This window comes from Pantherophis guttatus, chromosome 2, assembly GCF_059756535.1.
Source record: "Pantherophis guttatus breed Tessera chromosome 2, ASM5975653v1, whole genome shotgun sequence".
Classification (NCBI taxonomy): Eukaryota; Metazoa; Chordata; class Lepidosauria; order Squamata; family Colubridae; genus Pantherophis; species Pantherophis guttatus.
This window is the reverse complement of record NC_142064.1, coordinates 170,372,368-170,386,666: the sequence shown is the minus strand read 5'-3', so window position 1 is coordinate 170,386,666 and position 14,299 is coordinate 170,372,368. Positions and strand designations below refer to the sequence as shown.

General features: G+C 35.3%; 1 protein-coding gene across 2 annotated transcripts in view; it reads left to right on the top strand.

The window, feature by feature from the left end:
* NTN1 (netrin 1) overlaps positions 1-14,299 on the top strand; it is a 129,481-nt gene that overhangs the window by 67,604 nt on the left and 47,578 nt on the right. For both annotated transcript variants that reach the window (XM_034408066.3, XM_034408049.3), the window contains exon 3: positions 1,004-1,192. In XM_034408066.3, the coding sequence (XP_034263957.1) occupies positions 1,004-1,192 (189 nt within the window). The remainder of the gene's footprint in view (positions 1-1,003; positions 1,193-14,299) is intronic.

Here is a 14,299-nt window from a genome sequence, read left to right as displayed (position 1 = left end):
CATGACGTGAGCCTCCTGGAACAATAGTCAAAACCAGATTTCAGTATCTGATCATTCTCAGGGAAAGGAACATCAAACTGTCCTTTTGGTGCAAGGAAGGATATGACCTCATTTTAGCATGAAGGACAAAAATCTTCTGAGCCCCTGAAAGTGTAGATTTCTGAAGAAGTTTCAGTAGATAGCTGGCAATTGACGAAGTGCTTAAAATGAAGACTTCAGGAGTAACTGCTCTTAAATGAATGTGCTGAATATCCCTCTGGGTTTTGTTTTTTTTTCAAATCTCCCTGATCCTTTATGTAAGTAAACTTGTTACGATGTATTTGCTTAAAATATAAACTTAGAACAAAATTATGGTTTTATGTGTTATACTGGGGTTTATAGTAATGGATTCAGGTTCTGTATAGAATTTGCAAGTGAACACCCTAAACAGAATTTCAGAAACAGAAGTTTTGGATACAGTTGAGTGAGAGAATGCACATTATATTGGTAGGAATTCATTAAAAAATTGTGTTACAATTTCAGAACAAAGAATTAATAATATCAGTTATCAAATACAATAAGTAAATGTCATGCCTTTATTTCCCATTGGCAGCATGAACTAAACCTAGGAAAATAGAATGGATTTGAAAGTTTCACTGTTCCAAAGCAGATTAATAAAGCCGGGTAATGATGAGTCAGAGATTCGTGACATGGATTTGTGCAATCTCCAACATATTTGCAAAGGGCACCACTTTAAGGAAACTTTTTTGTGTTATTTTCTTGATAGTTTTTAGAGAAAGCAAGAAAAGACTAACATTTTGATTAAAGTTTTATTAAAGTATCTTCCAGGGCCGAAGCTGACATACAATGTTATAGAATATGGATGACCAGTAATTGGGGGCTTGTTACTATTTTATACATATTTGCTGATAATATATCTAGACAATGTACCATTTCATGCCAAATTTATCAGTATCTGAGAACCACCAGACTTTACCCCTCTATTTTTCCTCCTTCCTTCCAGCTTGTAACTGCAACCTGCATGCCAGAAGGTGTCGTTTTAACATGGAACTCTACAAATTATCTGGTCGCAAGAGTGGGGGTGTTTGCCTTAATTGCCGACACAACACAGCTGGTCGTCACTGCCACTATTGTAAAGAAGGCTACTATCGGGATATGACCAAACCCATCACACACAGGAAAGCATGCAAAGGTATGTATATCATAAGACCAATGCCCAACAGAAAGAAACTGCAGGATTACTCCTATCTTTTATCATCTGTGAGATCTACAAATGTTTTTCTTCCTGCAGCTACCCTTCCATTCCGAATGGTTGATTATCTGGGCATCAATCTCAACATTCCCATTTCTTTATTTACAACAATGTTCTCATCCATTCTACCTGCCTTATTTTTATGCACAATTGACTATTTACAAGCTCAATTTGGGAACACGGAAGTGGAAGAAAAATGGAACCTTAAGGTCCTCCTTTACTTTTCCCCAAGCCTTTTTCTTGGGAGAAGAAAGTTGTTTACTGTCTCATTTCATTTACTGAGTTATAGGATAATTGGAAAGACTGGTTTTTCTCTTCTACGTGAAGTATGTGATATGCAAACTTGTGCAATCCTCTCTAGACCACTCCTTCAGTTTTCCTCTTTTTTTCAATTGGTCATGTCTAAGTGAGATGGTTCAAATAAATAAATAAATAAAGTCAAAAAAATAAACAAACAAATCAGTGTTTGGAAGATACAGAATTTAGCAACACAAGAGAACAAGCTGTGAAAAGCATTGCTGGAGAAAAAAGAGGTCTGGGCAGTTTAATTCTGGAAGTGCCGCTTGTCTGGATCATGACCTGTGTCCAAGAAACTGTAAAGCTTTTAGGACCAAAAAGATCAGAAGTCTGTTTTGTTCAATTTGTCCCAGCTTATCAGCCTTCTTTCCTCTTCTTTCCCCCTTCAAACACACAAGCACAGACACACATATATAAATGTTGAATGGCTTGGAGCAGCTATTCAGAACATGTGTGACTTGTCAAGTAAAAACAAAGGCATGGAAAAAAGGGACCTCAGACCCTGAAAGAAGAAAGACAAAGGTGTGAATGGATTGTTGAGGTTATTCAGATCAGCAAATGGGCCTCTTACATCAAAAACAGGAGTTTGCCTTCCCTCCCCTTTGCACAGGTGTGCATACCAACAAACAGTAGGGTTCATTCACCAGGCTTAGTAATTGAGAGGACAAAGGATGTTCTGCCAGTATACACAGAAATCTACATACACACCGGGAAATATTAAATCATTCATATAAAACTTTGTTCTCTGGGGGAAAAAACCAATTTAAGCCATTCAGTGCAGATTATGGAGAAACATCAAAAAAGCATTTAAAATCGGGGAGTAATTTGATGTAAGAATCTAATATTTCAGTGCCATTGTAGCTTCACTAAACAACCCCTAAATGAATGATTGTAAGTTGAAAGCTGCCAGTACCACAGACTCACTTCATATCTGGTGAAAGAAAAACATTGTAGACTTTCAAAATTATTGCATCAATACAAAAAAAAAAAAAGTATTTCACTGTCCATTCACCAAATTTCTTATTGTCATCATGCTTAATAACTAGATACTAAGCATCCAGTGTGAATTTCTTAGAAGAATAGATTATCAGTCGTAGCATGTATTATAGGCAAGAAAATGACCACTTGGCTATGAGTATATTTCATTCCCGTCATATCAACCACACCATCACAAAAAATGTGCTGACTGAAATAATGAATACCTGCCTATGCTTGAAATTGCCTTTAAATGCTGTACTAGGCAGAAGGGTGGGTTAGATCAGGGTTTCTAAACTTTTTGCCATCACACTTCCCTTTAGTATATTCTTAATATACATGCCTCCCTTAACAACTCACACACCAAAATGAACACAAACAAACACTGAACACAATGCAATGAAACATTGAGAAAGCTGGATTTATTGGAACAGTGTTACATTAAATGGTTCTTCACGCCTTCAACACTGGACTAGATGGTCCTCAATGTCCTTTCCCAATCTTAAAATCTATAGTTCTGTGAAATCAGAAATCCTGTCAGTCAGGCTTTTAAAGTGGCAAACCTTACATGGTTTTAGTCTATATATCTGCTTTCACTGACTCTCCATTGTGGACTGTCTTGGAGAAAATTCTTCAAGCCTGAATACATTGCTACCTCTAGTTAAAAGCATATTGTTTTCTATACTAACTGCAAATTAATACAAGGGTGAAAGGGGAGAAGGAGCAGAGGCCTGGCAGAAAGAGTGTTGGTGAGGTAAAGTGATTTGCATGTGGTGACTGTGAACCAGGAAACAGCAAGCAAGACATTCATTGTCCATTCAGACCTTCTTGGATAACTCTCTGCCCCAGAGCTTTGAGTAGATGCTGCTTTCCAGCCTAAACTATGATAGTTGGGACGACGAAGCCTAAAAGTGAAGTTGAGAAGTTGTACAATTGACAAGCTGAATTTGGAAAATCTCTGGCATAATTACAGTCTTGTATTGTGATCCTATTTATGCTGCCCAGGCTCTTACAGTTTGGGCAGGGCCTTGCATTTTGGTGTAGAGTGTGTCCGTGGGAGGCAGCTGTATTGTGAGCCCCTTTCATTCATCTGGTAGAAAGGAAACATGCCCAGCTAATGTGGGCCACTCAGAACGGCCTGAACCTTTTGAATCAACTGGGATTTTTCAGCTGCAGAAGGCTGGGGGTGGGGAGAGAGAAACAGCCACACAGCTGAATGTGGGCACTGAGGGGGGAAGGGAAAGAAAAGGCTGCTTGACATCATGGCTTGGCAGCTTTGAGTCCTCAAGAGCAAGGCGGTTCAGAGAGACCAAAGGAATTCAAGCCTGCGGATGGAGGAAAACCACTTTGACACAACAGGCTGGATATTTTTCATGCTGCTCAGCCTTCCCGAAGGGGATAAAATGCTGCTTGGTAAACTGTTGGCAGAGCAGCGACAGCACTGAGCAGATATGTTTGGTAATAAGGCTGACACTTAATTTAAGGCTGGGTCCCAGACCAAGGAACAAAAGTTGCCCCAACAAAAGAAAGTGAGTCGCTTTCCTAATAAAGATGAGGGAGCAAGTAAGATGCAAAGAAAGAGAGAAGGGGGGCTAATGTTTCTTTCTTTCTTTCTTTTTTTAATGCAACAATCTGTGAGAATCTCTCCCTCATCCCATCTTAGATAATGTGGCCTTTAAAATGCAGAGTTCATTGTGTAGTAGAATGTCAGCAACAAATAAGTAAATAACCTGCTATTCTAAGGGAATTCTTGTGCATATCTGCCATCAGCAACTACATAGATTAATAGTTATTTGAATGTGATTCGACAATCTTCCCATCTTTCAGGGATTTATTAATATTATTGGGGTTACATTTGAATACTTCTTTCAGCAAGGGAGTGTAGCTTAGATTTGGCTTGTATTTATTACACTGGAAATCAGTTTAGGTTCAAAAAGCCTTTTTCTGCTCCAAAGAGCTTGAATAGTGATGTGTTCATTGTTGGCCATGGGTCTTGTTGATCAGCTAGCTGCAGAGGACAGTGGATAGCTTCACAAGTCACACTTTTTGTGTGTAAGAGCCACACCCCCACTGTCCTTATATAGGGCTTACTAATAATACTTTTCAGCAAGCCAAGGCTTCTTGGATTTAATAATCGACCCTACCCAAGAGGTGAAATAAACTTCCAGTTAAGAAGAAATCAGCAAAGATATTTTAAGGAAGGAAATTCACTTCCTTATTTTTCTAACTAGTGTGTTAAAGTTCTAAAAAGCTAAAAAAAAAATTCCACTTAAAGTGCAGCTGAAAATTTTGTGAACCTTTCTGAATGTTCAATATTTTTTAATTACCTTAAAGCAATGCAGCTTTGGATAATTTTCCTCAATAGATAAACGATCAAATATAATGTTTTTACACATTTGTGTAATTGCGGTCTCTTCATCTAATTTTAGGACTTGTAGGGAGATCATGTTTTAGATCATATTTATGCAGAAATATTGAACATTCATAAGGATTTACAAGCATTCCAACACCACTGTATACACTGAATCTACTATCTGCTGTGGAGGCAAACATTCTGAGAACATCACATTTCTTTTAGTGTGAAGGAAGACTTGAAAATATGGGCAATGAAGTTTCTGTATTTTTATTTCCTGGGACTGAAGATTGTACAATGATGTTTTGCTTTTGCAGCCCAGAGACATCTAGCTTCTACATCCTCTATTTTATACATTCTCAGTAAAATAAATTATATAGGTGGAAAAAAAAATACCTAGAACTGTTTAGCAAGCTCCATGCTGAAGCTTACAAAGCAGGGGGCTGGTTCACACAGAACAATAAGCTACAATGTGGTTTGCTCTTTTCTGCCATAGTGTGATGTGTAAACCCACCATTATGGTTTGGCATGATATGTAAACCAAGCCACAGCATTTGTTCAACAATTCTAATTAAAAATCCTGGCTGGTCAGAGTACAAGTCAACATCAGAGTATTTGACTTCTAGACAATTTTATAAAATACCACAACTAAACAATTAAATGTTCTTAATCATAAGCCCCCGTACTCTTTGCTATGTTACTTTTTTCTCTTTTGTCTTCCTCTTTGTGTTAGAGCCTTGCTGTAAAACAATATAAATGATTTTTTAAATGATCTTCACATAAATGGATGAAATATTTCCTACACAGTATATTTATTGAAAACTGAGACCCCTTGATATTTTAGTTTTCAACATGCATTCAATTGACTTAGACAAATGGCAACAATTATGGGAAAGGAATTACAAATTAACAATGTCCACTGCATATAAGGAGAATCAATATAAAATGTTTTATAGATAGCATATGCCCCCTGAGAAATTGGCAAAAATGTTTAAAAACAAATCAGCTAAATGTTAGAAATGCCACCAGTTACCAGGTTCATATTATCATATGTGGTGGGCATGCCCTGAAGCAAAGAACTATTGGAATAAAATTAAATTATAGTTGGAGAAAATGATACAACGTATGGACTTAAAACCAGAGCTGTTCCTATTGGGTATCTTACCAGAGAAAATTAGTAAAGAAAATATATATTTGATTATACATGTAATAACAGCTGCAAGGATTGTCTATGCACAAAATTGAAAAGCAGAGAATATACCATCGGAGGGAGAAGTAATTTAAAAAATTTAGATTGTGCAGAAATGAATAGATTAACTAGGAATATAAAAGAAAGAGAAGACTCAGAATATTTTAAGATATGGAATCAATTTTACTATTGGTTAAAAAAAGATATAAATAAGCTTTAATAGAGATAGATAAAATATGTTATAACTAGAATATTAGATTAGTGGGAAATTTTTGTAATGGATTTGATGAGAACGAAGATAGAAGAGACAATAGAAAAGAAGAAGTTTTTGGAGATAACACTGAGATGTCACATGGAAGAAATGAATGATGTACTAAATGTTTGTTTGTTAAAAAAAAATAAAAAGCTTTTTTATAAAAAAAAAAACATGCAGAAATTGAACTTCACATTGTGAGGTTTTACTCACAATGTTTTACTATCCTCCCCAATTTTAATGAAACTGCCTAGCAGGCACTTGGTCTCATTTTCAGCTTGTGCTTCTACATTACTATCTAAATTGCATTATTTCCTTCAGTTTTTTAATACAGCTTCTGAGACTCCAAGTAAGCTTCTGGAGCAAAAATGTACATGACTGTTAGAAAACCACTAATCCCTGGGTAAAAGCCATCTTAAACTCATCTCAGTTCAAAATGTATAAAAATCAAAAGTCCAAGACATTTGGCTAGGACTGCCCTTTTGTTTCCTTGAAGCATAAGGGATAACTTAAGAAATCACACTAACGTATTGAATGACTTGCACAATATTTGTTTCATTACAAGGGACTTATTGAAATTAATTTGTTTTAACAAAATTATTCTTTTCTAACCCCCTTACTCCCCCCTTCAAAGTCCTCAAGATGATAAATCTTTTTTTAATGTATTAAATTTCATTTATCTTATCTTGTTCCTTGGAAACATTTATGAAAAATGCTCAGCAAAGCACATACATGTTAGGTCAGCCCAGGCAATTAGTGCAACATGCTTGAGCACTAAAAGTTGTCCCAATGTTCAGTGAAGCCAAGTGCTACGTAAAGATAGTCTCTGTGTGACCCACTCGATGAATCTAATTTGTTTCTATGTAGATAGCCATCCATTATCAAATGAAGATCACTGGTGCTAAGGATTAGATGACAGGTAGAACACAGATTGTGTGATCTGCACAACTTTCTCCAATCCAATGCTCCACCAAAATAGAGACAATTATGGAGGAGAAAAGGGGAATAACAAAAAGTGCATTGTGATGTCACAACTCAAGTTCTATCACTTATATACTCTTGTGATATCACAATACAAATATTAAAAAATAGAGCTTGCAGTCATGTCACATCAGCTGTTTTGTTATTTTGACATCATCATGATTAGGAACAGATGCCTTTGCCCAGAAATTTTGAACTGCAAGTCTCATAATATCCCAGCTAGCATAATTCAATTTGTTAATCTAGCCCTTGGTACTGTTTCATCCAAAGTTTGTCATTCCCATCATAACTCTAACATGGAAGGTTAGATTTTTTAACCTTGTCAGATTGTGAAGATTCTTTTTAATGAAATATGTCAGAACTCTGATAAATACTAACTAGTATTATGTGATGCACCAAGTGAAGATGAAAATGGTGAACATTTCTTTCTTTTCATCCTTGGGGGTTATGAAGTTTTTAATAGGTGTTTTTAAAAAACCCAATCCTTCTGCAATTGCTTAACTTTTTATTATTTAATTCATATTAATTTATGCAATAATTTACATAGACATAGGTGTCCATATTGTTTTTGTTTCATTTCTTAGTGCTGGCTGTTTAGAAAGAATTATACTAAAACAGATTTCTGAAAAACTATTAACCATGTCCATGATTTCTCTATTTATAAATATTAATTCTCATTGCAGCAGATAATTAGCACAAAGCTGGGTCTTCCAGAAGTATGGTTGGAATGAAATTCACTTTATGAAATTAACCCACTTATTGTGCTTTCCATGAACTTTATACCATCATCCATCCTATGTAGCAGAAAATGTTCTTACATAAGACTTGATTCTTTCAACCATTATGTCCTGCTTCATTTGCACGTACATTTAATACATTTACTGAGATATTCTATTTGCTGCTTTGTGAAACTAAAAGCAATATCTACTAAGCAAGCATGCAGCAAATGTCATCATTCTTGTGCTTATGTTATGAATTTATGTGGGTTGCTTGTAAATAACAGTGGAGTTCTACCCATCGATTTTAACATGCAAGGTGTACTAAACTGCTTTCCCTCAGTCTTGTGCATTCCATTGACATTCCATGATACTTATTACTCATGCCATTATTTCTGAAGGAGCAATGGATTTAGGGCTAATAACATGGATGAAGATGGACATATCTACTCAGAAGTAAACTCCATTGAACTCAGTAGAACTTACCCCAAACAAAAATATCTTGTGTGTTACTGGTAGGTAAATTTCATCTTGAGAAGTATACTAAACCCTAAAGTCATATAATTTTTAGTAGTTTATAAAAACATGAAAACAGATATCCAGCTTTAAAAACTTCTTAAATTAATGGCAAATAAATTGGCCTATGGGTCCCTTAAAAAAAGTTCAGTCCAGATCCATAATAAGTAGAAAATAATTGTTCAATGAACAAGATCTATTTAATTTGGATGGCTTAAAATAAAAGTTTTAAACAAACAAACAAACAAACAAACCTGTAGAAAACAAAAAAGGCACCGTAATTGATGAGGTAAATATTTTAATAGCAAGTAATACTCCCCAGTCCTAATAAAATAATTATTGATATTGTTTTATTTATGAATTTTAATCTTAAACTATGGAAAATCATTTGCTTGAAAATGCCTTAGATGCTACTATTTTTTTCTAAACAAAATTTTAGCAATCTTCCCCAATTCTCTGCCATATGGAAAACCCTATACCAAAACAAATTAAAAACTTCTGGTAGACTAGCAAGCACAATATCTCTCTTCCTGCACATAGCAAGAAAAGCCACACAACAGGAAAAGAGATGACAGATTGAGTAGGGGTATCACATAAAGTGGTGAGGTTGGGACCATGCCAAGGCCTTCCAGGGCAGAGTTTGACAGTAAAAAGAGGCAAGTTGCCATGTGCTACTGGGTGGTCAAATTAAGAAATGAAATGCCAGCAGTTCAGGAAGGCATTTTGGTGAGAGAAAAGTGGTAGGAATAAAGACCCATAAATTAGCACAAGAAAGAGTAATACAACTCATTGGGCAGCTAGTGCTGTGATTAAAGAATGATCCAAAACTCATGTTCTCACTGTGCCAGCCCTGTAATTACTAAAGAGTTCCAGGTTGGATCATAATATATGCAGGGTATCTGAGCACCTACACTATATTATTTTCACTATGTATGTTATGTTTGGTTTCTAGTGTATCTCAAATTCTCCATTATAGTCTTTCCACCACAACACCACCAACTCATCAAGGCATTACCCTCAATATATAGGTTTTTTATGATAGTTGATGGCTGTGATATTCAGAGATAACTGTGTTAGATTCAGTGGACCAGGGGCATGATTAAGAATTAGGCAGCAAAAGCAATAGATAGATGACACATAGATAGATAGATAGGTGATAGAAAGAAAGAAAGAAAGAAAGAAAGAAAGATGATACATAGATAGATAGATGATAGAAAGATAGATAGATAGATAGATAGATAGATAGATAGATAGATAGATAGATAGATAGATAGATAGATAGATAGATGATAGATAGATAGATAGAACTTGATGAAGTCAGTATAATGAATAAAGCAACTTCATTTGACAAATATTTTTAAAGATTTGATTATTACATGGGATTTAAGACTGGAACTTGGGAAATTTCCCATGCAGATGGGAAATTTCCCATGCAGATATTATTAATCATGTGACACAGTTCCTGCTTTTTCTCCCTGCCCTTACCGGCAGTATGCCTTCTCTTCCCAAATTACTGAATTACAAATAATACAAGTGAATTCACGATATCGGTGAAAATCATTCTTGATGTTGCCTCTCAGTTGGAACTCTCCAGAAGACAAAAATATCTGACTAGGAGCAAGCACAGGCATAGCACTTCTGTGCTCTTCTTAAAGCAGTCCCAGGCTTCTGTATGAATCTGAGGAGGGGGAAGGGAGACAATTTTGCTTTAAGGGGTCCTTTCACTGAAGTCAATATGACTTTTAAAGCAGTGATGCAACAGAGACACATGGCTAGATCAGAATAGACACAAAATAGTATTACTCCATCTGAAAATTTAAGAGACTGTTATAAGCCAAAATTCCATGTATGAACAGAATAGGAATTGAACTGGAACTGCCTTTCTGAAGGTAAATCAAACATAGAAACAATTGCTGTTTATCAGAATTACCTCAAAATAAATAATCATCTTTCTTTTTTAAAAAAGGATATATTGTGAGGAAGTTAATATTTGTCAAGAATTGAACCTAACCATATTTTGGGGAATATGTTCTTTATAATATATTAATTCCAGGTCAGAGATGAATGCAAAATGATCCTATTAAATGTAGTTCACCTCTTGTGTCACTGCCTTTTCATAAATGGATAACAGACCTGTTGCCAAATAAATTAATTGTGTAACTAATGTTAAACTGAAGAGTTGCTGCTTCAAATATCATCTTGTTCTGCTGAAAGATTGGATGCCCTCTAGGGTAACAGAAATTCAAGGATGCATTGTGACGCATCCGATTGTAATAATCGTAGTATTATTTTTGAGGAAAATCTGGTTTATCTTTTAAAAAGTATACAACTGATTATTGAAATGTATTGAAAATTGTCTAATACAATTTTCTCTTGTGTCAACTTGTTGTGTGCCAAAAAAACAGGTTATAAAATGAGAGAAATGCCCCCTTTCTGTTTCTTCTTAAACAAAATGATGATTTGCTTTTATTTCTTCTCCACTCTTTTTCTAAACGTAGAACTTCCTGAGGCAGCATCTCTCCTGCTGCGCCCAGTATGTGGAGCTGCTTCTTTAAGCCTCTTTGATTAATTTCAACTCTGATATTTGCCAGGCTACTGATACTAATGTAATCCTATTGGAAGAGAGCTTCTCCCAGGTTTAGTAAAATTGGTGTAAAACTGTAATGCACCCTGGGAAAAGACTTCCAGGCTTTTGATGAAAAAATGATGAATGATATGAACCATGAATGCACTCATGTTCCATTTGCCAATGTAAACCAAGTGTGGAGCAGTGGAATTTAACATATGGAAAGGCAGTAAGCTGGATAAACTTTAAATTTGGAAGGGCAATCTTGCTCATAAATTTTAGCTCCCAAGATTCTCTGCCAAAAGTTAAGCTTCAGCGATGGATCATTGCTCAGCTTGTTCATCCTGTGCCAAATGTAGCAAGATCTGAAATCCCCTTTGTGAAACAAAATAATATCAGGCCTTCGGTGTTTTGATTGCTCAGTGTTTTACAACTAATGTTTTGAAGGAACTTTTGAAATAATTATACAACTGTTGCTCAGGATAGGATCTGCAAGATAGAGATTGTTGCCTAGCCTTTGTTTATACTGTATACATGAAGTAGAAGACAACAACATCACAAGATTGCCTGTTATGTAGTTGAACAGCTCTTAGTCTAATTATGTTTTCTCCCAATGTCTAAATAAAATCTGCTCCTTGTTTCCTTCTGCTCCCGCTTTTAGAGCAATAAATAATTCTGTTTCATTTTCTGGAATAAATTGCTAATTGTCTGTCTTCCTTTTTTCTGGGAATGTTCTTTGATTGATATATACAGTATACTCTACTGAGTTCAGTTTCTTCTTTAGAATGGTAGAGCATTCAAAGTACTGTTCACAGTATCATAAAACTAAACTCAAAATATAATATTTAACTAATAATAAAATTAATAAGCCATGCTGACAAAAGAAATACACTTTTGTTGTATTGCCACGGCAACAAAAAAGTTTCTGAAATGCACTTTCAGAAGATCACTTCATATAATCAAACATCAACTTAGAATCAATGTCATAATTACTTCAAGATCTGGAGGAAATGCCTCTCCTGCCAAATCAAAATAATGTCAAAATTAATAAGACATATATAGTTAAAATGATATTAACTCAATTAGTAAACATGCTGTATTTCAGGTTATTATGTCGGTAGTGTGTTTCAGTCATTTCTGCCACTGGCTGTGTTTTAAACAGCTGCCTTACAATGCTGCTTAGAACCACAAGGAAGCTGCAATCTTTGCTAATTTAAAGCTTTCCTTGCTTTTCATCAGACACTTTGATTCTTTGTATATAAGACCAGTGCTTCTTTTTCCCACAGCCCCCTCCTTTGCCACCCTGCATCCTTGGTTTATTTGCTTGAAGGAAGGGAATCTTGATTTCAATATAAACCCATGAAAGAAAAAGAATCTCTTATGAACTTCTGCAACAGAGGGTTTAAACTGAGCACTTTCTTGAAAATTCAGTAAACAAAAAGTTTACAAGACATTAGAATAAAGTCATGCTGATGCCAAAATCCCTCCTTGTTGCAAAAGGCTGAGGGTTCTATATAACACAATGGTTTCTCACATTCCATCCAAATTACATTAGTATAATTTTATGTCAAGATCAACCAGTTGCTTTTGAGACCTTTAACTCTTTGGATTTTGTTGTTCTGTGGTGGACATTTTCTTGTTCAACAGATTTCCTCTCCTGTCTCTAAAAACTTTGGTTTCTTTCTATAAAGGTTGAGAGCCAATAATAGTATCAATGTACACCTACTAGTGGCCAGTTAAATTTACAGCTGTCTTTCCAGCATTCCTGACTAAAAGTTAGAAATAAACTTAGGGTTAAAAAGAACTTTAAAAGAAACAAATAAACAAAAAGAAGCAGTAGTTTCTTTGTCAAATAAACATTTATTGGCTCTGCATGGTAAAGTCCATTTTGCCATGTAAAATTCCCAGGTCCCTTTAATTTAGTTGATGCAAGGCTTTGTACATTATTATCTCTGTATCATGATTGTTGATTCATTTTGCTGCATTGTAACCTTAAGAAAATTATCAAGTGAATTCATTAGACTGGCAATTCACTAAGCAACAAACAGTAGAAAGTGCTGGGCTGAGATACACAATTATGTCCACCATTTTGGACCCCTTGGTTCTCCTGTTGTGGAAATCTAAATATGTATCTAGCATGACTGAGGACTTTCAATGCATATTTGTGAATTAAGATTGGTAGTTGAAAGAAATTGTAACATGCATCCTTTTTAAAATGCTTTTTTGGTTAACTGAATTGACCAGTTTGTCTTTGAAAAAGCATATCCCAACATGTTCTAAAATTGTTAATGGAAAACAAATATATTTGCAGATAAATCATTGATATTCTTACTCTATGATTTGATTCCTAGTATCTAATTTTAAAAAAAAAACCCTCCTGGATGATGTCATTCTGAATGCTTTTTCCTCCCCAAAGCTCATCTCTGATTCCTCCATTATCACCATTTACTAGAAACTAACAGAGCCATCAACAGCTATCAAATCCTATTTTCCTTCATACCCGCGAGAACTTTGGTTACACTCAGTTGAAATTTTTGACATTATAGCCCTTTCATTCATAATGAAACTTATACTTTGACTTCTCTGCATATATACATCAACTCACAAGATTAGACCATCTTCATTCAAATTTCTTGCATCCTCCCCCTTTCTCTTATTATAGACACACAACATATCCAAGTGGGAATAAGACTTGGTTGCCATCCTTAGTCATACCTGTGCCACATACCTTGCTAAAGGTAAGGTCAGTGTGGGTCATTTTGGCCATTATGTCACAAGCACAACCAAAGTCCAAATGTACTCACACTCTTTTATGCAGTCTTGGGTCTCTAATCTAGGGTTACTTTGCAAGCCATCATACTTCTGCTTGCATTCCACCAATTTATCGTTTGATATTATGTGATACCTCAATATTCACTGACATAAAAATTCAGATGTCTTTTCTGCATAGATAGATTTGGACATAATAGCTACTAGTGAGAACAATTACATGGGTAGCTTGCAGGTTTCAGAGACAGCTTGAAAAAAAAAATAAAGAGAGCAGGTTCTTTTATTCATGTCTTATTTATGGTGGGATTATTCCTCTTTATTAATTTCAGTGAGATTGAGGAAAAGACTTCTTTAGTAAGAACAGTAAAAACAAAGACTGTAACATACAGATGTGAGCATTGAATCTTGTGAAAATAAATGTGAGTTCAAACA